The sequence below is a fragment of the Oncorhynchus kisutch genome, linkage group LG24 (genome assembly GCF_002021735.2).
Source record: "Oncorhynchus kisutch isolate 150728-3 linkage group LG24, Okis_V2, whole genome shotgun sequence".
NCBI classification, from domain to species: Eukaryota; Metazoa; Chordata; class Actinopteri; order Salmoniformes; family Salmonidae; genus Oncorhynchus; species Oncorhynchus kisutch.
The window spans coordinates 5,552,704-5,577,165 of record NC_034197.2 but is presented as its reverse complement, the minus strand read 5'-3'; the positions used below and the strand labels follow the sequence as shown (position 1 = coordinate 5,577,165).

Here is a 24,462-nt window from a genome sequence, read left to right as displayed (position 1 = left end):
TGGTTTTTTCCCACATTTTGTTGTGTTACAGCCTGAATTTAAAATTGAAATTGTGTCACTGATCTACATACAATACCCCATAATGTCAAAGTGGAATTGTGTTTTTATAAATGTTTACAAATTAATTGAAAAAATGAAAAGCTGAAATGTCTTCAGCCAATAAGTACTCAACCCTTTTGATATGGCAAGCCTAAAGTTCAGGAGTATAAATGTTCTTAACAAGTCATGTAATAAGTTGCATGGATTCACTATGTGCAAAAATAGTGTTTAACAGGTTTAAAATCACTACCCTACTGGTGTACCCCACACATACAATTATCTTTAAGGTCCAAGGTGAACAGCACAGATTCAACTACAAAGACCAGGGAGGTTGTCCTATCGTTCGCAAACAAGGGCACTTACTTATAAGGAAGATGGATTAAAAGAAAAAGCAGACATTGAATATCCCTTTGAGCATGGTGCAGTTATTAATTTTACACTTTGGATGGTGTAACAATACGCCCAGTCACTACAAAGACATAGGCGACCGTCCTAAATCAGTTGCTGGAAAGGAAGGAAACCACTCAGGGATTTCACCAGGAGGCCAATGGTGATTTTAAAACAGCTAAAACATGGCTCTGACAAAAGATAATGGAGGATGGATCAAAAAAATTGTAGTTAGGTCTACTCCACAATACTAAAATAAAGGAGAGTGAAAAGAAGGAAGCCTGTACAGAATACAAATATTCAAAAATATGCATCCTGTTTGCAATAAGGCACTAAAGTAAGACTGCAAAAAATGTGACAAAGAAATTAACTTTATGTCCTGGATACAAAGCGTTATGTTTAGGGCAAATCCAACAACACATGAAAGCTTTTTTAGGATAAAAAGAAACAGAATAGAGCTAAGCACAGGCAAAATCCTAGAGGAAAACCTGGTTCAGTCTGCTTTCCAAAAGACACTGGGAGATAAATTAATCTTTCAGCAGGACAATAACCTAGAACACAATACACTGGAGTTGCTTAGCAAGTTAACATTTTATAATGAGCTAATATTGTACAATCCAAGTGTGCAAAGCTCTTAGACTTACCAGAAAGAATCACAGCTGTAAACGCTGCCAAAGGTGATTTAACACAAACGATATCAATCAAGATAGTGAAGATAATTATTTTGTGTATATCATTGACAAAAACAAACAAAAAAACATTTTAATCCCACATTTTAATCCCAAAATGTGTAAAAATTCAAGGGGTGTGAATACTTTCTGAAGGCACTGGATCATTCACTTCAGTGGACACTCACTTTAATAGACAACTAGATCACTTTAATGCCGATATAGTTTGGGAGAATGGTAGTATCTGCAACCAGCCACAAGAAAGACATGCCTGTCAAATGTTGTGATATGTTCATGGGCGAAGACTCAATGGAGCAAATAATAGCGGTACAGTTTAGAAAATGGGTGAGACTACAGGGTCGTTCCATATGATTTCAACCACTTTCTGACAGCACCCCTTTTGATTTGGACGAAACCTTCCATACATGTTTGCCCATGGTAGAACTGAATGCCAAAACAGTCAGGAGAAAGAGGTGCTCAAATTTGAACCATTTTGCATACCCCACCATGATACATCAACAGTGTCTTCATCACTGGAAAATAGAAATGGTTGAGTTTGACATCCATTTGAAGTCACTTTCTGACAACTTCTTCCATGGGACAAAATGTATGGCGGTTTCATTCAAATCAAATGGGGTACAGCCAAAAAGGGATTCAAATCATATGAACAAGCCTAAAGCCACACATATGTATTCATACAGCTCTTGTTGACACCAGAACCAACAAACAATGATTCAACAGATCTAAAGCTACTCCATTATCTTCTACAATAAAGAAAGTGAACTTGTAAGGATAAATAAATACACAGTATATGTACTCACTCAGTGACAGTGTCCTGGAACCATACCCAAAGTTCAGCACCAGGGGGCGATGGTAGGAATGGCTGGCCCCACTGCATGGTCCTCCAGTAGCCCTGAGTGAAGGAGATGTGGAGCTCACGCACAGAGAACTTTGAAATCACCTGGCCCAGCGACTTTGGGAAGAGTCGGTAGTGGGAGACTGAAAATGAACATTTGGGAGGAAACAGTGAGTTTCATAGAACACTAATATGTTGACTTGATATGTAGTTCATAAAATCCATCCTTGAGTTTAGGGGTGTGCACATACCAGATCTAGGCCTATAATCTCCCAAAAGTGTGCACTGGACAGCGGACATACCTCATACAAATTAGGCCTAGGTCCTATGTACTGATGACAATGCATGCACAGCTAGTCAACATAGCACAGCAGCAATAAGACACCTAGTTCAACTATTCAACTTATCAAGCCCTTGACTGGTTGAATAACATGTTTAGTGCTGGGCTGGAACAAAAGCCTGCTCTGTGAGTCTACAGGACCATTACGAATTCAGTGGAGGCTGCTGAGGGGAGGACGGCACATAATAATGGCTGGAACGGAGCGGAAGGAATGGCATCAAACACCTGGAAACCATGTCTTCGATACCATTTCACTTACTCTGCTCCTGCCCTTACCACGAGCCTGTCCTCCCCAATTAAGATGCCACCAACCTCCTGTGCTGGATATGCACTGACGACTGGTGGTGTCCCTGTGTGACTACTTGATAAATTATGTGATTGACCCACACATCATATTAAACCACACTATTTACCTTTACTTCCTCGTAAGAAGTCTGTATCCCACATGGTGCGGAACTGGAAGCTGGCATAGATATCCCCAGAATGCAATGGTCTGATCACCAACTCTTCCTGAAACTGATCTTTTGCGGGCGTTGGTGGAGGGACGTCAGGGGTTTGCATGGTGTCAGGGACATGGTCAGCTTCTTTGACCTCGGTAGCCTCCCATTGCCTCTCCTCTTCCGCTGCCTCTTGGGTTTGGTCTTTTGCATACGGTGCTGGACGACTGTCAAGGTTTTGCATGGTATCATGGACATGGTCAGCTTTGTTGTCGCTTGGGGCATCTGCGGGATTCGTTTCGGCCTCCCATTGCCTCTCCTTTTCAGCGGCCTGGGTTTGGTCCTCGGTTTTAGTTGATCGCAGTGACGCGCCTATATTCGCCTTCCGTGCAATATCAACGGCCACGCTTTCAGCATCTTTCACATGATTTGTGTCTTCTATGTCCGCTCTAACAAACACATATGTTAATCCACAAAGAACGAACACCAGCATAAAAATATTGCACCTGTGCGCTGCCATTTTTCCGAATGCTGAACAATCAGCGTGCCATTAGCAACACTAAAAAAGTACTTCCGGCTCACGAAATAGCGAGATGTTTCAAAATAAAACTCCCCTACGTAATTATAGAAAGGTGTCAATATCCTGTATCTATTCATGATATATGGAAAATAATTGTCTAAAGATTAATGAAGCATGTTTGTTTATATTTATGTGACATTTGCATTACATTTGGGTTTTCAAATAAATGCCCCAAATGAATCACTTTATATGTAACACATAGTAACTTAAAGAGCAAAAACTATTATTATATATTATTATATTGCTAAATTATGGGTGCCACAGTAAACGTATTTTGGGGAATACTAAGTAGGGTCTGTAGAATGTATATATGGTGTCATTTCATGGGGCCGAATAATACGGAGTGTTGCTGGCCTTTTACTGTGGTCAAACACCTTAAAATCAGTGCATGGACACTTTTTGGTGGGGGGGATGCTCAAGATGGCGGCATGAGGTGGTTTAACATTTCTAGCTGAGGATCAATTTTAGGGTTTTCTCACAAGGTTTATAGTTTTAGACTGCAGTTGAAATTTGTTTTGTTTTTTCACAAAAATAATTAATTAATCAAACTGTAATTAATTAATCAAACTTTTGAAGATTTCCAACGAACAAGCTGACGTTAGTTACCGAAAAGTTTCAGCGTGTGTAGTTAAGTTAGCCTGCTAACGTCTTCATAGCTAGTAGCATGGAGTCAGGACATGACCAAACTGTTGCTGAGATAATGGATGTTGAAACCTGTTGAAATCTGACGAGAACATCAAAGCAAGAGTGAAGGACATTTGCAGGGCAATAGTCCCTGTGCTGCCATCCTGTTAGGAGGTAACAGATAATTTTATTACAATGGTTAAAATTGATTTTCATTGTGTTCCGTGGTGTTATTCGCCCCCAAGTGGAGCTTTCTGGTACTTAGACTGTACGCAAACGGGAAGTAGAGAATTGTTCTGCAACCATAGAAGCAGCTAAAAACAACGCGAGGCTGCAGGTCTTTCAGTGTAGTTATTTCTTGTCACGCTTCAGCCTTGGAAAATATTTGTTTGTAAGTTCGATTCAAGCATTTAGCTAATGATGATAATCTTGTTATTGATAGAGTTGCTTACTCAATGTTGGTTGGTTACATTTACTCACAAATTGCAATGCCTTTCATGTATGCTGTTAGCTCTATTGCTTTGCTCGTGCGTCATGCAAACGAATTGTAAAATATACAATACTGTAGTTTTGTTACTGTTTCTAGTGTAATATGCTTTGTTATTCTACATAGATGGTTGTACATTATTAGAGTAATGAAAGGAGTTAGCCAATTACCATATCAGTAACAATTAGCTATATGTTTTGGCGTCATGCCAGATGCATGGTACCTTAGCACGTGCTTTGTATTTATGCAACTTCAAATGTATAATGTACAGCTGCAGTATGTCGGTGTGAATTGAATACTAAAGTATATTCTTTTCTGTATTTTGCAGTTTCACAACATAAACGTTTTCAATATATTCATTCAAGAAAAGTCACGCCTTCAGAGTTTTATTGAAGACTTAGTTGTTGGGAACGCAATTCAAGGGCAGAATAGTCCCGGAGGAGGAGCGAAATGTTGTTGCAGGTTTTCTGGATGTAGTACAACGCCTGGGTAGGCTGAGAGATTGGGAAAACCAGCCACCACGACCAGTGATCATGAGATTCATCTGTAGGACAGCCAGGGATATGACATGGAAAAAGTGCAAAGAAAAATGGCTATTTTAAAAATAACAACCTGAGGTTCAAGGAGGATCTGACAGCATTTGATAAAGAAGCTCGGAATCATCTGTGGCCGATGATTGAGAGAGCAAGGAAGGGAAAATTGCATACTTTGATGGGAGCTAAGGCTTTTGTTTAATGGAAGGGAAATTCACACTGACGCCTAGTTTGTTGACTGCTGGATTTATCAAGTGAGTTGTGCAAGACTGAGTTTTATTTGCATCTAATAAAATTTAATATTTCTTGAGGAAAGAGCATTGTTTGTGTGAGCCAAACTTTTTTTTTTTTATATATTTTTTTATGGCAGGGATATTTGCACTGACACTTAATATTAGCTTGATGGGTATTCGTTCTACCAATCTATGGTACAATGTTATTTGCAATTGTATTAAAATATATATATATATATATATATTTAGGTCAACCACTGGACTGTTTTTATTTGCAACTAGTAACAACTTTTCTTTTTGTGAGAACCCGATTCATGTGAACGTATACAAGTTTAATATTCTTCATATAGTCACTGATATTAAATGTCCATTTCTGTTTTTTCTATTAATGCCAGGAGAATCTGTAATATTTTGAAAATGAAAGTGCTGACTTTTATTTCATTCAAGAAACTCATGCCTGTTCCACAGATACTGCATTTTGGATGTGTCAATGGGGGGGGGGTGATATTTGGTTTTCATTTGGTACTAATCGGTCAGCAGGTATCGCTATTTTGAAAGGCAACTTTAAGGGTCATGTATTGAGTCATGAAGCAGATAATACAGGGAGATGGATTATACTATTGGTAGATGTCAACCACGTTCAATCCATTGTTGGAAATATTTATGCTTCGAATAAGTCAAGTAACTATGTTTTATTTAGAGACTTTGAGAGGAAAATAAGTACAATTATGTCTAAATTTCCATTGGCCAAAGTAATATGGGGTGGAGATTTTAATACAGTATTACATGATAATCTAGATAGATGGCCCCCTAAGGATAGCAATTCTGTGTGCGAGATAAGGAATATATGTCTAAGGTTAGGTGTTCTAGATATTTGGAGACATAAGAACCCAGATAAGATTGTTTACATGGAGTACCAAAGATTTATCTATACAATCCCGTATTGATTTCTGGCTGATATCTGAAGATATGGCTGACAAGGTTGATACAGTCTCAATTGAATCATTGATTTGAACAAGACCACAAAGGGATCTCAATAAAGATATATATGCATGGTTTGTTAACAAAAAAAGTTAGTAAAGGTTACTGGAAAATGAACTACTAGAGAATGAAGTATTTAAGAAGGAAGTAGCAGGAATTATTGATAAATACTGGAATTGTGCCTGTGTTATGAATACGTTTGGAAGTTACTGGGAGCTAATGAAATTTTGGCTATTTTAATGGGGAAAGAAATTGAGAGAGAAAGAATGACATCATAAAGGGAATAATGGATTATACAAAAAAAAAAACTGAGCTAACTAATCAAGCTATCATCATTGCAAATGCAGTTAGACTGTATCTATGAGGAAAGGGCCTGGGGAGCGTTTGTAAGATCAAGATGAAAATGTATGGAAGAGGAAGAGAGAAATACAAAATATTTTGTTAATTTAGAAAAAATAGCGGGCGAAAAGACTTCCATATGTAAATTAATGATTAATAATACTCCCAAGAAATCTCTCAGCATGTTGCCCAGTTTTATCAGAATCTATACATCAGCCCAGTCAACTTCCAATATAGATATTTTTTTAGACAATGTAGCAAACATTGCTAAGAAGATAATGATTTTTGTGATGAGTTATCTGAAATTGAGATAAAAGACTGTATTAAAATTAAGCATTAAGGACAATAGGTCCCCTGGAAATGATGGTTTAATAAGCGAGTTTTATAAAGCATTCAATGATAAATTGATTCCTTTCATTCTTGCTATGTTTCAAGAATCAATAGAAAAAGGTGAGTTACCAGCTTCCTTAAAGCAAGGTGGAATTATTTTGATTCCCAAACCTAATAAGGATACTCTTTTATATAGACAACTGGAGACCCATTAGCCTGTTGAATAATGATGGGAAATGATTTGCCCTTGTATTTGCTAAGAGGTTGAAACCAGGTTTGCGTCATATAATTGATGAAGAACAATCTGGTTTTATGCATGGTCTACACATTAGTAATAACATTAGGTTGTTCTTAGATATGATTGACTATAAGGACCTCATCCTTGATGATAGCTTTCTTATGTTTGTTGATTTTTATTAAGCTTTTGACACTGTAGAACACGAGTTTATGTTCAAAGCAATATGTTTTTGGGGGTTTGGTGACTTCTTTGAAAGTCAACATTATATAGTGGTTGTACTAGCTCTGGAAAATTAGCTCACGGGACATCCCAAAGATTTGATATTGGCCGTGGCATTAGGCAGGGCTGCCCAATTAGTCCATTTTTATTGGTTATTCAAATTATGTCTCTTCATATCAAGAAAGGGAATTTTCAAGGTGTTTCAGCACTTGGCAATGAATTTAAATAAACTATGTCAACTGGCTGCTGATACCACCATATTTTTGAGAGATAGGAATGCGGTTTCTAAAGCAGTTTCATGTACTGCTAAAGCAACCCTCCAGTGGTTTAATGGGAAACATTTAAATGTCTTGGAATGGCCTAGTCAAAGCCCAGACCTCAATCCAATTGAGAATCTGTGGTATGACTTAAAGATTGCTGTACACCAGCTGAACCCATCCAACTTGAAGGAGCTGGAGCAGTTTTGCCTTGAAGAATGGGCAAAAAATCCAGTGGCTAGATGTGCCAAACTGATGGAGACATACCCCAAGAGACATGCAGCTGTCATTGCTGAAAAAGGTGGCTCTACAAAGTATTGACTTTGGGGGGATGAATAGTTATGCACGCTCAAGTTTTCTGTTTCTTTTTTTGTCTTATTTCTTGTTTGTTTCACAATAACAAATATTTTGCATTTTCAGGTCTGTTGTGTAAATCAAATGACACAACCCCCCAAAAAATCAATTTTACTTCCAGATTGTAAGGCCACAAAATAGGAACAATGCCAAGGGGGGTGAATACTTTTGCAAGCCATTGTATCTGTGGAGGTACTGGTAGAGGGTGGACCTAGTGCTATAGTAGGAGTTGGCTGTACTGATGGTGACGCAGTTGTCTGGTGATAGAGTTAACTGTAGAGTTGACCCTACTGATAAATGCATAGATCAGAATAATTTGACACAACAGATGATAAATAAAAAATAATGCTGTTGAACCACCAAATCTGAAACATAAATTGTATGGGAGAGGGACAGGGGTGCTGCGGAGGATCAGAAAGTTAAGAATCACAAAAAATTTGGAAAAAATTAAATAAATGTTTGGATTACCATGTTATTTCAATGGCAATACATTCCTTTATGCAGAAAAATGATTTTGATCCAATTTTAGGAGGAAGTTGCCAAAACGTTTTGTCACTCAACGTAGTGTCAAAAATCTTAGGAGTACAGTATGTGGGACAAGAATAGAGGTTACATTCAATCCTGTTAATCAGATTGAGGAACAGGTTGAGTTGACCATCTCTTTGATCCCGTCACCCATATGTAATGAAATAGGAGATGAGGGTGACAGCACAAGCTAAGTCAGTGCAACACAATCAAAGACAAACTAATTGATACAAAAACACCAATCAAACAGAGTGGAGAGGAGAAATGGATTTAGTCTTAAAGAGAACTGTGACACATGTATACATTCTATTGCTAGTGACATTCACACAGTTGCAATGTATTTTCTCCGAACTGATATATCAAAATCTAATTAAAAAATGCAACTGATATTGACATAGATTTTCCATATGAAACAAAATGGTACATCGCTAATTTAATGAATGAGGGATTGAAACGAATGAATCTATCATAAAGTGTGTTAGACCATAAATTTCAAGAAAATTGGTGACTGTAGTGAATTTACCTATAGCCTGGTTGATATTCATTACATTACATTTTAAATAAATACGATTTTCGTTTAGACTAAAAAGTTTGCCTCATGTGTTTTATTTTGAGTGTTGATAGTTTAGTGTGTATATAAGCATTGACTACTACGTGGATAGCACCGGTTAATTTGGAGGTGGTTTCTACAGACGGTATTGAGTTTTTTGTCTGGGTATGATATTTGTGCCTCTGTAACTTTCTCACTCATCATTATTAACAATTCATTCAGGACAATCCGTAATCATGGTAGCATCCCCATGAATGTAGACGTGTTTAGAAACATATTTTATTCTTATTTACAATTTAAGTAACTTCAAAATGACACTATATTATTTACCATTTGTTTATATTGGGCACAAATAATCTGAAACACAACCAAAATAAATAGCAAATGCATGCAACAGGTTTGTAGAGTAACAAGCTTGATGTAATCATTGCGTGCTAGGAATATGGGGCCAATATGGGACCAAATACTAACTTTAGACTACTTTAATACACATATAATTGAATTTGTCCCAATCCTTTTGGTCCCCTAAAATGGTGGGACTATGTACAAAACGTGCTGTAATTTCTAAATGGTTCCCCAAATATGGATGAAAATACCCTCAAATGAAGGCTGACAGTCTGCATATGAACCTCATAGTGATTGTATCATTTCAAATCCAACGTGCTGGAATACTGAGCCAAAACAACACTAAATGTGCCACTGCCCCAATACTTTTGGAGCTCACTGTATATATATTCTACAGACCCTAGTGAGAAATCCTATACATAGCTGTCTCTCTATAAACCAATATGTAATACAGTGATTTGAATTGTGGCCAATGTAATGGGCGGAGTAAAAGACCAGCAACACTGTATTATTCCGTGCCCCTTGAAATGACACCATACATACATTCTCCAGACCCTACTCTACTTCCCAACCCCACTTTTACATCGGCCCATAGCATAGTTTTTTCTCAGTAAGACAATATGTTCATTTAGATTTTCCCCATATGTAGTTTTAATTTTGTATCATTATTTTAACATCATCATAACGTTTTACCGCAGTCTTTTATTTTGAAGCAAAATCAGAAAACCGGAAGTCTTAATGTTGCTGCCAGAACGCGAATGTTGCTGCAGTAACGCTAATACGGAAGACAGTACAGTATGTTCTAACACCAGACAGGCAGAGAAAGAGTGGCCCAACTAGGCGGAAAATCTGTCACCCTCCAACAGGTGGCGTATTTTCGTAAACCAATCACAGTCATTTGATGTGGAGGTCAAGAGTTTCGAATTTGGTCAACAAAAAACGAATGACTTATTTGCTGCGTGAGGTTTATTTGACTGAATAAAAGTTTCGTAATGCTTACGTTTTAAGAGTGTACTGATATAAGTAGGACACGTGACATCCCGGCAAGAAAAAAAGCACTTTAAATAGGAGTTGTCTCGAGATGGCTATGCATATTCATGCATGAGGCTAGCGGCGTAGTGTCTCTCTCTCGCCATTCATTGAATTACAGGCGGTTGACGTCAACAAACTTCATCGACTATTCAAAAATGTTGACAACAATGAGATGTATCCACCAATCCAAAGAAAGGATAGGCGGGAGCTAGACAGGCCCCCCGTGCCACTTTGTGGACAACGACTCCAATTTGTTAGGGCGGAGACACGTGTATCTTGTCAGTATATCCAAAATCTCTGCAACGGTAACTACTTCCTCATCGGCGCATCATAGCAGGGTTGACCAATAGGATGAAAGTACTTCCAATGGACAATCATCAAGGCGCAAAATATGCGCATAAGGTCTAAAATGGCTTTGTTACCATACATTTTTAAGTATTATTAATTGTTTGATCAATTGAACCTAACATATTTACATTTGGAATATAATATAATAATGTATGTGTTTTTCATAGCCTATACAGTCGTTGAGCAGGAGGCTTAGGCTACATTGTCGTTTCTCAAGGTATTAAAGCCAATGTTAGACATTTCTGTCTATTACGCTCTCTACTATATCAATAGGCCTACTGATCTCCCTTCAGCCAATACCACTAGGCCTATGCAGCTGTTGTCTCTGAATCCCTTCAATGCCATTCATAAATGCATTACATTGAAATATTGGGATACATTGCAGTATTTTTTTTTCAACAATTCAAAACTAATAACGTTAGTCCTGAGATTTATTCAATGAACCAATTTCACCACGTGTTGATGTTCTGCTCTATACAACCTCATCACCATCCATATAGACCAAACCAGCATCATAAATCAGTAGGCTACATTAATAAATTCAGATTGTGTAAGTAGGCGGCCTGGCCTAAATTTGTGTCGCCGGCTACAATGTTGCGAGGAACAATCAGGCCGTAGTGACATATAGACCGGCACATCCGTATCACCCCTCCCACGCCCACACGAGCGCGCCCAGACACACACGCGCGCTTCAACCGTTCTTATTATACTTCAGTGGCTCCAACATACTAGGAATTTCTGCTCAGCACCCATGGCTCCCCATTAGATGCTCAAAGCGGCTGTTGTCAGAACGAATTATATCTGCACTACTGCTGCTTACTTCTGACCTTGCCTGCCTCTGGTAGGGTTTTGAATATTTGATTCAGTATTCATGTGCTCTATCCCCAATGGCTACATCCGATGGAAATGGAATAGATGTCTGTCTTCTGCATAGAGGCAGATCTCAAAGTGACCCAAACCTACTCACAGAGTCCGGCATCGATCTAGTGCACAGCACAGGTAAGATACATGTTTTTTTTTGTCTGGATATTCAAACGTTATAGACTAATGTATTGGCGTTTTATTATTTTCATCGTTTTGGCGATAGGCTACAGTAGTCTCCTAAAGCCATCCCCAATTGCTAAATGGGATTTGAGGACCATATCAGAATAATAAGCACTCCACGCTTCCATTTGACAGAAAACACAATAAAAAAGATTCGCAGACAATTGGTAGGAAAATATCATGACGCGTTTGCCATTTTCCTCCAGTTCTATTTAAATGAATGGATGCTCTCCCAAAATAAGCTGTTTGTTCGTGAAATGCTATGTGGTTTTGCAGTAAATGTGAAGATTTTAAATTAACTTGAGCCTATAATGCGAAGCCTATTGTACACAAACCCATAATATTTCAGACATCATTGCATCAATTTAAATACATGTATATATAGGCCCAATAAGATTGGACGCAAAGATGACATAGGCTACAGTGAAGAAAGCTCATTGTGTGGTCCATCATTTTAGGCGAAATGTCTAGACACATTTTTGCGTCGCTAGGTTATATTAGGATTCAATGTTACATTGAGCGCACAGACACTGACATTGAGCAGACACATTTATAATGATTATTTGAGCAATTTCGTTCAGCACAAGCCTCGGTTTCGGTGGTAGCATATATTGGACCTTCATTCAATGGACCCTTGCCTATCCCGACTCGGCCACTGCGCTTGGCAGCATCAATTGGATCCCATGTTGAGGTTGAGCTGATCAAACAGTCCTATGATCAATGACCCAGCGTTCCACGTGATGTATAGGATCAAAGACTTCGACGAAGTACAAGTTAACAGGTAGCCTAGTGGTTAGAGCGTTGGGACAGTAACTGAAAGGTTGCTAGATCAAATCCCCAAGCTGACAAGGTACAAATCTGTCGTTTAGGCTGTCATTGTAAATAAGAATTTGTTCTTAACTGACTTGCTGAGTTGAATAAAGGTTAAAAAAAGACCACTACAGTGCCTTTAAAAAGTATTCATACTCCTTGACCTATTCCAAATTTAGTTGTGTTACAGCTTGAATTCAAAATGGGTTAAAGTGATTATTTTCCCCATCCAATACCCCATAATGACAAAGTGAAAACAACATGTTATTTGAAATGTTTGCAAATGTATTGAAAATGAATTACAGAAATATCTCATTTACATAAGTATTCACACCCCTGAGTCAATACTTTGTAGAAGCGCCTTTGGCAGTGATTACAGTTGTGAGTCTTTCTGGGTAAGTCTCCAAGAGCTTTTCACACCTGGATTGTGCAACATCTGCCCCAATTTTTTCACAATTCTTCAAGCTCTGTCAAATTGGTTGTTGATCATTGCTAGATAACCATTTTCAGGTCTTGCCATAGATTTTGAAGTAGATTTAAGTCAAAAACTGTAACTCGACCACTCAGGAACGTTAGTAAGCAACTCCAGTGTAGATTTGGCCCTTGTGTTTTAGGTTATTGTCCTGAAGCATTGAAGCAGTGGCTATGATAACCGTGTCTTATACTTGAATGTGCCTACACATGTAGCCTGCACCCATTCACAGGGCACTGCTAATGGACTATAGCGTAAATACAGTTCTGTGGCATTCAAGAGAGCAATAGCGGTGTCTGGTGACCCAAAGTACACATTGTCCGTCCTCAGTGTATCGTCACTGTGTGAGCGTCGCGGCTCACAGTCTTTGCCAAAGGATTACTAAGCCTTTTACACAGTGTCCTTTGCAGCTGCAGAGAGAGAGAGAGAGAGAGTGTGTGAGTATATTAGTTGTAGAACGTTCAAGGCTATTTTACCCTCCATCCTTGTTGGGGCAATGCACTGTACCACTAAGTTTGTATTATTTCAAGGGCTGATTTGTATTTAAAGTACTATGGGTTATATGAAATATTAGTCTGAGGTGTTGTTGCCAGGACAGGATGTTACACTTTGGGGGGGTTTGCACCCCGCTTAAAGACCTTTAGGGAAAACACTGCAGGGTCTTATATTCCAGTTGGAATGTGTATGTAACACTAGCCATTGTTGTGAACAAACCTATGTTTGACACGGTAATGCAGGGCTCTACACTAACTTTTTCAGTTAGTGGCACCAGCAAATGATTTGGTCGCACCAATTTTTTAAATAATTTATAATGACCTGGCCTGTGGCCCATAATATAACCGTATTCCATACAGAACAAGGCTAATATTGAATAGCCATATTTGAAATAAGCAACATTGGATGTTCTAAGTCCTCAACAATGCTTAAACCACATCTGGGGACAATTCTTGGGGTCTGGGTAAAATCTGAGAAATGTTGATTTTTTTCTGTAGTTGGTAACTCAGGTAAGCACCAGCGTAAGTTGTGTTTGGCTAGCAGTGTCGCGCAGTTGTGATGGGAGTTTTCAAAACAAATGACCACTGGTGCAATGACCATTAATGCAAATGATCATGATTCTGCCAGGTAGGCATAGGCTACTTTGTAGTTCCCTTTTATTTGCCTTTCCATCTACCGGCAGATGTTTAGGCTATCATTAACTTGGCTAATGGCTACACACACTGCACAACACAGGGTTCGACATTCAGGTAAATTTGTCAGCAGTCCGGGCCAGTGTCAACTGAAAGCTATTGGCCCGAATTAAAAAAATACTGACAATAGCAGATAATTTTATCTTTCATTTGCGGGTTGAGCAAGTAGCATATACAGGGTTCGTACAGACATTGGCAAGTCAAATTCAAGGATTTTCAAGGACTTTTTCAAGCGCATGTATAGTCTTTCCCCATCATGATATTTTAAACTGTTGTGACTCAGATTATTTTGTGTACATGCTCAATTAGCCAAGCGTTCTTTATTATAAAGAACAGCATTTTGATTGCTGATGTAAAAGGTTTGAGTTACGCTCAAGCATCATAACCCTCCCCTTCACTCTGAATGTAGACAAGGGAAGTTTATCAGAAGCCTTGACAATATGCAAGACTTCAGAATAGTACAGTTAGATAAACATCTACAAACTATCTACTGTGGACTATCCAAATAAAGTTATACCATAAAACTATTTACACAAACACATGCACGCACACACATCACCACACTCACACCATACAAATCTGCTCAAATGCTCATTAAGCAAGTTAAGGTAGACCTCAGCATTTGAACATCTTGGCCATGTACTGTTATAATCTTCACCCGGCATAGCCAGAAGAGGACTGGCCACCCCTCAGAGACTGGTTCCTCTCTAGGTTTCTTCCTAGATTCCTGCTTTTCTAGGGAGTTTTTCCTAGCCACTGTGGTTCAATATCTGCATTGCTTGCTGTTTGGGTTTTTAGGCTGGGTTTCTGTATAGCACTTTATGACATCGGCTGATGTAAAAAGGGCTTTATAAATAAATGTGATTGATTGATTCAGCCAACAAATGACAGTAGGAGGAGGATGCTCAACAACAAAGATAGGAATCCACAAAAGGCCTACCCACGCAGGAAAAACTTCCAGTAGTGGACTTATTCTTGATTTTAAAAAAAGGTGTTGAAGCCCTAAAAAAATGACACAAGCAGAGATTTACTTCATCTTCGAAGGCTCGAAGGCTTTGTTCCACAAGATGGACAGAATTGGGTCGTATTTACTAAACGTAAGAACATTGTCATAAACAGGGAGGTACTATCTGAAGTTGTCCAATAAGAAACACTATTTTTATTTCGGTTTCCGTTGCACAACATTTTGGTACAATGTGCCCTAATGAATACAACCAATACTGTTCATAGAGCTGCCTATGTGCCTCCTCTTCCCCGACCTGACTGAGTTCACACTTCATGCACCTCTCCTCTGCCTCCTGCTCCTGAGCACCAGGGCACCAAATAAAGGAGACACGGGGCCGTAAGTATCAAGAGTCTCAGGTCCCCCCTGTCCATGTAATCCTATTCTTTGTGATCTAAAAGACAAAACCAATCCTAAATCAGCACTCCTACTGCTCTTTTAGCAGAAAAGCTGGTATCAGTAGGAAGTGGCATTAGGAAAATGCCTCAGATCTGAGGCCCATGGTGAGGACCTCACTGGACAAGATGGGACAGCAGCAGTGAGAAAATGTCTTTCAGTTGGAAAGGAATCCTGACACCAGCCTGGACCTGTCGCTAGGAGTAGTAAACTAGAAGTAGTCATGATGTGCTCAGTGCTGTCAGTCAAGTCATGCAGACAATGGACTGGAAGTTACAGCAACGCTAGAAGCCTAGCACGTCTGTCTTTTCAACTGCGCTTGAAGGTGCTTTCAATTACTATCGTCCTGAGTAACCGGCTTGAGACTTATAGGCATTTGTCAATAACCCCAGTCATCTGTGGCACTTGAAATACTGTCATATATTAGCTTCATTCAGGTCATTTCCATGTTTCCACCACATGCTGAGCATATTTTTTGTTAAAAATATGGTTGGTAGGGCTGGAATGTGGTAGGCCTATTATGAACACGAGTTGAATGAACCAATAATTTGACTTAGCTACCCTCTCATTTGACATGTCTGTGAAAGAGACTTCCTACAACTTAATAATAATATGAATTAAAGTTACTTTAAAACATGCATTGCAATCAAAGTTCGATCAGATTGAAGCATATTATAAAGTCTCACGTTTTGAGCTTTGTGCTCATTCTTGTCATATACAGTGCATTCGGAAAGTATTCAGACCCTTTAGACTTTTTCCATATTTTGTTTACGTAACAGCCTTATTCTAAAGTTGATTAAATAAAAATTTTCCTCATCAATAATGATAAAGAAAAAAAAGGTTTTTAGAAATGTTTGCAAATGTATGAAAAATAAAAAAACACAAATACCTTATTTACATAAGTATTCAGACCCTTTGCTATGAGACTAGAAATTGACCTCAGGTGCATCCTGTTTCCGTTGATCATCCTTGAAATGTTTCTACAACTTGATTGGAGTCCACATGTGGTAAATTCAATTGATTGGACATGATTTGTATAGGCACACATCTGTCTATATAAGGTCCCACAGTTGACAGTTAGGGCTGTTGCGGTGACCGTATTACCGCCACGCCGGCGGTTACGAGTCATGAAGGCAGTCAGATTCCATGTGACCGTTTAGTCACGGTAATTAGACTTCTCCAAGCTCTGATGCTGCTAACTGCCTGGTTCTCAGCACTCCATTGTCCCTCTAATCACTCTGACATAAATGCAAATGTATTTGAGAAACTAAAACACTTCATGAGAGCCCATGATCTCATGTTGCGCAACATTTCTATAGGCTATGCAATTGCGGGAGAAAACAGAGTGATGGCCTCTACAAAAAAAGAAATGGATCCCATCACTTGTGAATTAAATTTTATCACTTGTGAATGATGCCCAGCATACGAAAATGCTAATAGTGTTTTCCCACTAATGGAACATTGGCGCTTATAGCGCATTGTGCATTGTTGCTCTTATAATGTGAAGAAACAGCCTGATAGTTATTAACATTTTAAGCTAAACATTCTGATCTGTTGCGTCAGACACATTTTTTATGCTAGTGGTTGTATTAATTCAAGATCTATTGCCTCCCACAACTGTCCCAGACTATGTTTGGAATATTTATTTATCACACAGAATAGAATAGGTTGACTTTTCTACTATGTGGGATAGTAGATTGACATAGGCTAGTGCTTTTGCTATTCGTTAGGCCTACTCATCTTGTTGGCTGACGAAAAGTAAATGTGGACAGTTCTTCCAATGTCTTTATAATGGATATGCACCTCGGAATTGGATAAGTACAAACGCAGTTGTGTCCACAATGTGTCTTTCTTCACTTGTAGCCTGTAAGAAAGACCCGATCATGTGATGGAGAGCCATGTGAGTGAGAGGTGCTTAGGAGTACGCAGCACTCAGGGAGAAAGGCACAATGCAGCCACTGGCCACAAAAGGCATGGATTTTTTTGTTGTGCATTACAGCCACAAAGGGGATGCCACTGTGAAATTTGAGTCATTATCAAGTGATTGTCAAATTGTGAATGAGAGACTGATGAAGTGTGTACAGCTTGTGTACTGCCTGCACAAAAAACAAAGCAGGGCTCATGCCTTTCATGCAACTTTTTTCAAATCATCTTTAGAGTCGCATCATACAATATATTACGTCAAAACATATAGTTTTGTAGAAAACCTAAAGTTACAATAATGACTCTAAATGAAGCATATAGGAGTACCTATTTCTTTGTTAACCCCTCAACACAGAATAGCCGCCCGCATGTACTCTCAAATCGTTTGGAGAAAATGCTTATATTTTATTCAGCTTTGTTCAACTGTATACTTCATACTATAAAATAATATCAAATAATGGCACGTAATTCTAAGCAAATCTTGTCTGATAAATTAGCTAGTATAGCCCACAGCCATTTGGCATAGCCAGATCAGAACCTAACATAAGGACCACTCAGTGTGCTAATCTGTTATAGACTACATTTTCTTCATATCATGCTTCTTTAGACCTGTCTAAAGTAAATAATGGTTTTATTGTGAAGGCTGTATTACATGGATTTATTAGACTTTTAAAATGTAGATGTTCCAAAGGTCTGCATCAGTGGCTTGTAAGCTATGTGTGGAATCCAGGAGATGATAAATGTGTTTGGTAAGTAACGGTCAATTGCTTGACAATCACCGGCTCACAAAATTTCTTGACCTCCACATTGACATTGACAGTGCATGTCAGAGCAAAAACCAAGCCATGAGGTCGAAAGAATTGTCCGTAGAGCTCAGAGACAGGACTGTGTCGAGGCACAGATCTGGGAAAGGGAGGTGACTGATTGGGGCCTGTGGAATGTTGTCCCATTCCTCTTCAATGACTGTGCGAAGTTGCTGGATATTAGTGGGAACTGGAACATACTGTCATGCACGTCGATCCAGAGCATCCACATGTTCAATGGGTGACGTGTCCAGTGAGTATACAGGCCATGGAAGAAGTGGGACATTTTCAGCTTCCAGGAATTGTGTATAGATCCTTGCAAAATGGGGCTGTGCATTATCATGCTGAAACATTAGGTGATGGCAGCAGATGAATGGCATGACAATGGGCCTCAGGATCTCGTCATGGTATCTCTGTGCATTCAAATAAAATGCAATTGTGTTCATTGTCCGTAGCTTATGCCTGCCTGTACTATAACCCCACCTCCACCATGGGGCACTCTGTTCACAATGTTGACATCAGCAAACCGCTCACCCACACATGGTTGTGAGGCCGGTTGGACGTACTGCAAAATTCTCTAAAATGATGTTGGGGGCAGTTTGAATTAAATTCTCTGGCAACATATCTGGTGGACATTTCTGCAGTCAGCATACCAATTGCACACTCCCTCAACATTCTTTGACATCTTTGGCATTGGGTTGTGTGACAAAACTGCACATTTTAGAGTGGCCTTTATTGTCCCCAGCACAAGGTGCACATGTGTAATGATCAGCTTCTTGATATGCCACACCTGTCAGGTGGATGTATTATCTTGGCAAAGGAGAAATGGTCACTATCAGGGATGTAAACAAATGTGTGCACAAAATGTGAGAGAAATAAGCTTCTTGTGAGTGTGGAAAATGTCTGGGATCTTTTATTTCAGCTCATGAAACATGTAGACCAAAACTTTACATGTTGCTTTTATATTTGTGTTTAGTGTATTTATACATACACAGTGACTTCAGAAAGTATTCATACCCCTTGGCTTATTCCAAAAAAATGTGTTGCAGCAATAAATTCAAAATGGATTAAATAGATTTTCTTTCTCAACCATCTACACACAATACCCTAAAATGACAAAGTGAAAACAGGTTTAGACATTTTTCCAAATATATTGCAAATGAAATACAGAACTATCTAATTTATCCTAAGTATTCACACCCCTGAGTCAATACTTTGTAGAAGCACTTTTGGTGGCGATTACAGCTTTGAGTCATCATGGGTATGTCTGTATTAGCTTTGAGTCATCATGGGTATGTCTGTATTAGCTTTGAGTCATCATGGGTATGTCTGTATTAGGTTTGCACATCTGGATTTCTGGGGATTTTCTCCCATTATTCTTTGTAGATTTTCTCAAGCTCTGTTATGTTAGATGGGGAACAGCAATCTTCAAGTCATTCCACAGATTTTCAATGGGATTCAAGTCTGGGGTTTGGCTGGGTGTAAACGAGTGTGCTGAGAGTCGGGAAGCAAGTTCAGGGAGTGAGTGTTTTAATAAATAAAATAAACAATGAACATGAAACACAAATGCACCGAGATGAAAACACAGTCAATAACACCTGAGGAAAGAACCAAGGGGAGTGACAGATATAGGGAAGATAATGATGGAGGTGATGGAGTCCAGGTGATTGTCATGAGGCGCAGGTGCGCGAGACAATGGTGACAGGTGTGCGGGATAATCAGCAGCCTCAAGGACTTTCACATTCTTGTTCTGAAGCCATTCCAGCATTGCTTTGGCTATATGCTTGGTGTGATTGTCCTGTTGGAACGTAAATCTTTCCCCCAGGCTAAGGTTGTTTGCACTCTGAAGCAGGTTATCATCAAGGATTTCCCTGTATTTGGCTCCATTCATTGTTCCCTCTACCTTTACCAGTCTCCCAGTTCCTGCCTGGTTTTCTCCAGATATATACTTTGAATCCAGATCAAAGAGTTACATTTTTTGCATCATTAGACAACATAATCTTTTGCCTTATGATCTTAAAGTCTTTCACTTGCCTTTTTGCAAAGTTCAGATGTGCTGTCATGTGCTTTTTTGTCCAGGAGTGGCTTCCGTCTGGCCGCTCTCCCAAAAATCCCAGATTGGTGAAGTGCTGTAGAGACTGTTGGCAGGTTCTTCCATCTCAGTCAAGGAACTCTGTTGTTCTGTCAGAGTGGTCATTAGGTTCTTGGACACCTCCCTGACCAAGGTCCTTCTTGCGCAGTTGCTCAGTTTGGTCGGACGGCCAGCTCTAGGCAGAGTCTGTGTAGTTCTATATTTTTACCATTTCCCAATAATGGAGACCACTGCTCTTGGAAACTTTCAACACTGTAGAAATTGTTTTATACCCTTCCCCAGATATATGCCTCATTACAATTCTACAGACAGTTCCTTGAACTTAATGGTATGGTTTCTGCTCTGACATGCACTGTCAACTGTAGGACCTTATATAGACAGGTGTGTTTCTTTATAAATCATGTCCAAAACATGTTTTCACATTGTAATTATGGGGTATTATGTGTAGATGGGTGAGAAAACAGTTATGGTTTTGAATTCAGGCTGTAACACAACAAAATGTGGAATAAGTCAAGGGTTATGAATACTTTCTGAAGTCACTGTATTTTACACAGTATTAGTGACATTCTACATTTTCATGAGGTGATAGGCCTACCACTGTTTTCTGTCAGTATCATTCATACCATCTCACCTCACATGCAACTAGTTCATTTCAGGCTTGATCGAAGGCCTACTTGGGTTTCTGTGTTTGTTCTTGCTCTAGCTGTGAGTCTGTATTTACTATTTTACATGTTTTACTATTTATATCTGATCTGCAAACCACATTTAAACAGATATTCACACCTCAAGTTTCCAGCCCCTCAGTTTAAATTTCTCTCTGATCACCTCCCCACATCTACATTTTTCACTCATTCCTTCGCTCTCTCTCTCTGGCTGTCTATCTCACCTGCTGCTTCAGTGTGTCACAGTAACCCTGGTCTTGAAGCCTACCTCTGCACCTAGATCTGCTGGGCGTCCCACACTCTCGCTGCATGCAATGTCAGGGTAATTAACGAGTCAGAAGCAGAATCAACTTGGACTCGGGTAGACATAACATAGTAAATGTAAATCTGTGACACGCCAAATAGTATGATGGGCTACGTTTTGTATGGTACCTATGTATTAATTTGTGGATGTCCAGCATCCATTCCGTATGATATGTTACAAATTCCAATTTGTTGTGACCTTAACTAGGTGGCTAATGTTAGCTAGGCTAGGGGTTAGGAGTTAAAGTTAGGGTTAAGGGGTTAAGGTTAGGGGAAGTGTTAGCTAACATTCTAAGTAGTTGAAAAATAACTAAAAAGTAGTAAGTAATTTCAAAGTTGCTAATTAGCTAAAATGCTAAAGTTGTCCATAATGACATTTGAACACGCAACCTTTGGGTTGCTAGCCATTCACGTTGTACACCTACCCATCCACCCGACCAACCACCCTACTTTAGTTTTTGTCTAAGTAACCTTCTGTCAGATGTATTATTATTTTATTTTACCCCTTTTTCTCCCCAATTGGTAGTTACAGTCTTGTCTCATCACTGCAACTCCCGTACAGTTGGGAGAGGAGAAGGTCGAGAGCCGTGCTTCCCCCGAAACACAACCCAACCAAACCGCACTGCTTTTTGACACAGTGCCCACTTAACTTGGAAGCCAGCACCAATGTGGTGGAGGAAACACTGTGCACCTGGCGACCATGTCAGTGTGCACTGCGCAGGAGTGGCTAGTGCGCGATGGGACAAGGACATCATTGCTGGACAAACCCTCCCCTAACCCGGACGACGCTGGACCAATTTTGCACCGCCCCATGGGTCTCCCGGTCGCGGCTGGCTGCGACAGAGCCTGGACTCAAACCCAGAATCTCTAGTGGCACAGCTAGCACTGCGATGCAGTGCCTTAGACCACTGCGCCACTCGGGAGGCCTTACCTTCTGTCTGATGTAACCATAGCTAATGTAACATATCATACTAATTTGAGTGTCCCGGATTTAAGTTTACTATGTTATATCATGAGACCAAGCTGGCAGGATATGAGTCATCACTTCGTTGCTAACTGGCTGCTAAAAAGATCACGGCCACTACAGGGTGGGAGGGAGGCCCTTCTCCGAGCTTCTCTTCCCACCTCATTTAGATACTGTATAACGATTGTTGGGTCATCAATAATGGACTTTGGGTGAACTAGCCCTTTAAACCCATTTCTATTATGGAACTAGAGCTGTAATTCACAATGCTGTCAGCTCACGACTCATTCATCTCAGCCTGCCAAGATTGGGATGCCAGTTAAGGCCACCTGTTTGTTGCGGCAAGATGCTCTGTTCATTTTCCTCTTGAGCCACTCATGTTCTCCATAGAGGACAACAGAAGCACTTTTAGCTTGAGAATTTATCACAGAAGAACTCCTAAGAAATACCACAAAAACCTGCATACAAATATTAGTTTATATATTGTTTATTTATCCAAGTAATCCCATGCAGGTTCAAAAACAGTTATTGAGAGATGTGGGCCACGACTTGTACACTTGATCCATGAACATGCATTTCATCAGTTGGTTGTAAATGTAGCTGCTACTTTCAAAGTGAGTGACTGTGTCTCTTCAGCTCTACACTTGGTAAATGAGAGTGAGTGCACGGGAGCATCTGTTATACTGTCCCCACTGACACCAACTCGCTATGTTCTTACCATTCAACCTGTACTGTAGCATCACTGCATGTGGTACTGCAATATTGTAAATACAAGAACTGCAAGTGAAGTGAATGGGACAAACTGTTAGTGTATGCCTTGTCGAGCACTGCTCACTGTGGGGTCGCTGTATTTCCCCACGAATGAAAATGGAACACAGCAGCAACAAGCCGCATGGTTATACTTATTCCCTGAGGTAGTCAATGTGTGAACTGTGTGTGTGTGGTGTGTATGTGCTTTGCGTGCATGTGTCTATACGCATACATGTACTTACGAGCATGTGTGTGTGTTGATGTGTTGGAGAACAGGCACGCCTGCCTGAGCTTGTGCAACACCGAAAAATCACAGATGGAATCAGACTGAGTGGGAAAGCAGTCAGCAGTCAGCCCTTTGAGACCGTGGTGGAACTAGGACCCAAGCAAAGCATAGGCCTCAGTGTTAAGGGAGAAAATAAAGGAGCTAAAGACAGGAATTTAGGAGGCCAAGCTACACTAGAGTAGAGCAATAAGAGGAAAGCTCTAGTTTTGGCCCTTGTACAACAGAGGACGAGACAGCCTCTGCCTGTGTGAAAAGCCAGAGAGATACTGTAGTATTGCCCTCCTGGGCCTGCCTGCTATCTGGCCAACATTACAGGGATAGACTGTGTGAATCGGCTGTAAATACACTTGTTGTAAAAGTTACATGAGCTCTTATGGATAGTTTCTGTATTTATCAACATCAATCAACAACTTCTCACCTTTTTTGAGGCTACATACCAATACCATGCTCTGGTATCCTTCTATTGTGTTTTCCCTTGTATCCTTTCGTTAGTAATTTTCCAATCAGAAACAAAAACCTTGGTTTGGTGAAAGCCATATGGTGCAATTAAATCCCACTATCCAGCTGGGTAGGAGGTTGCTTTCAACTATCCAGTCCTTTCTAATCAAGGGGAGCAAGGAACATAATCATTGTAGACTAAGGGGCCCCACTCACCCTTTGTTTTGGCTGGTATTACAACCAATCCTAACTCCCACTTTAGTCAAATGTTCACTTATAGTATCCCATTGAAATTGATGCGTTACTTAGTGAAAATTCAACTTAAGTGGAAGTTAGGATTCTCCCCACCATCTATAGTCTGGGTTTCCCACTCTGACGATGTGGCCGATTCTGTCAGAGATAGATGATCAAGGGAGAGGTAATTCCCAGTCCCTTACTCAAATAAACACTGTCTGGGCTGGGAACACAAGGGAATAGAAAGAAGGAGAGAAGGAGGGGGGAGGGGTGGACTGAAAAAGAACAATGAGCCCAAGGCGGACGAGGTAGAAGAGCTAGTCTTCTCAGCCACTCAATGGGTGCCATCATCGAATCATTACCGAGTGAGAGTAGAGGAAGCCCTTTCAGTGT

General features: G+C 39.8%; 2 protein-coding genes across 3 annotated transcripts in view; one reads left to right on the top strand and one right to left on the bottom strand.

Annotated features, from left to right (window-relative positions):
- The window catches only part of LOC109869036 (phosphatidylinositol glycan anchor biosynthesis, class T), a 36,984-nt gene extending 33,662 nt beyond the window's left edge, over nt 1–3,322 (bottom strand). The window contains exons 1-2 of the mRNA XM_020458857.2: nt 2,704–3,322; nt 1,916–2,093 (exon numbers count right to left, since the gene is read on the bottom strand). Of these exons, the coding sequence (XP_020314446.1) occupies nt 1,916–2,093; nt 2,704–3,247 (722 nt within the window). The 5' untranslated portion in view covers nt 3,248–3,322. The remainder of the gene's footprint in view (nt 1–1,915; nt 2,094–2,703) is intronic.
- Nucleotides 3,323–3,711: 389 nt separating this feature from the next.
- The window catches only part of LOC109869460 (phosphatase and actin regulator 3), a 64,203-nt gene continuing 43,452 nt past the window's right edge, over nt 3,712–24,462 (top strand). The window contains exon 1 of one of the 2 annotated variants that reach the window (XM_031803477.1): nt 3,712–4,105. Coding sequence is in view for 1 of the 2 variants with exons in the window: in XM_020459637.2 (XP_020315226.1) it covers nt 11,590–11,701 (112 nt within the window). In the remaining variant the exon portion in view is untranslated. Of the gene's footprint in view, nt 4,106–11,285; nt 11,702–24,462 lie in introns of those variants that run through there. The other variant, XM_020459637.2, reaches the window with a different exon arrangement.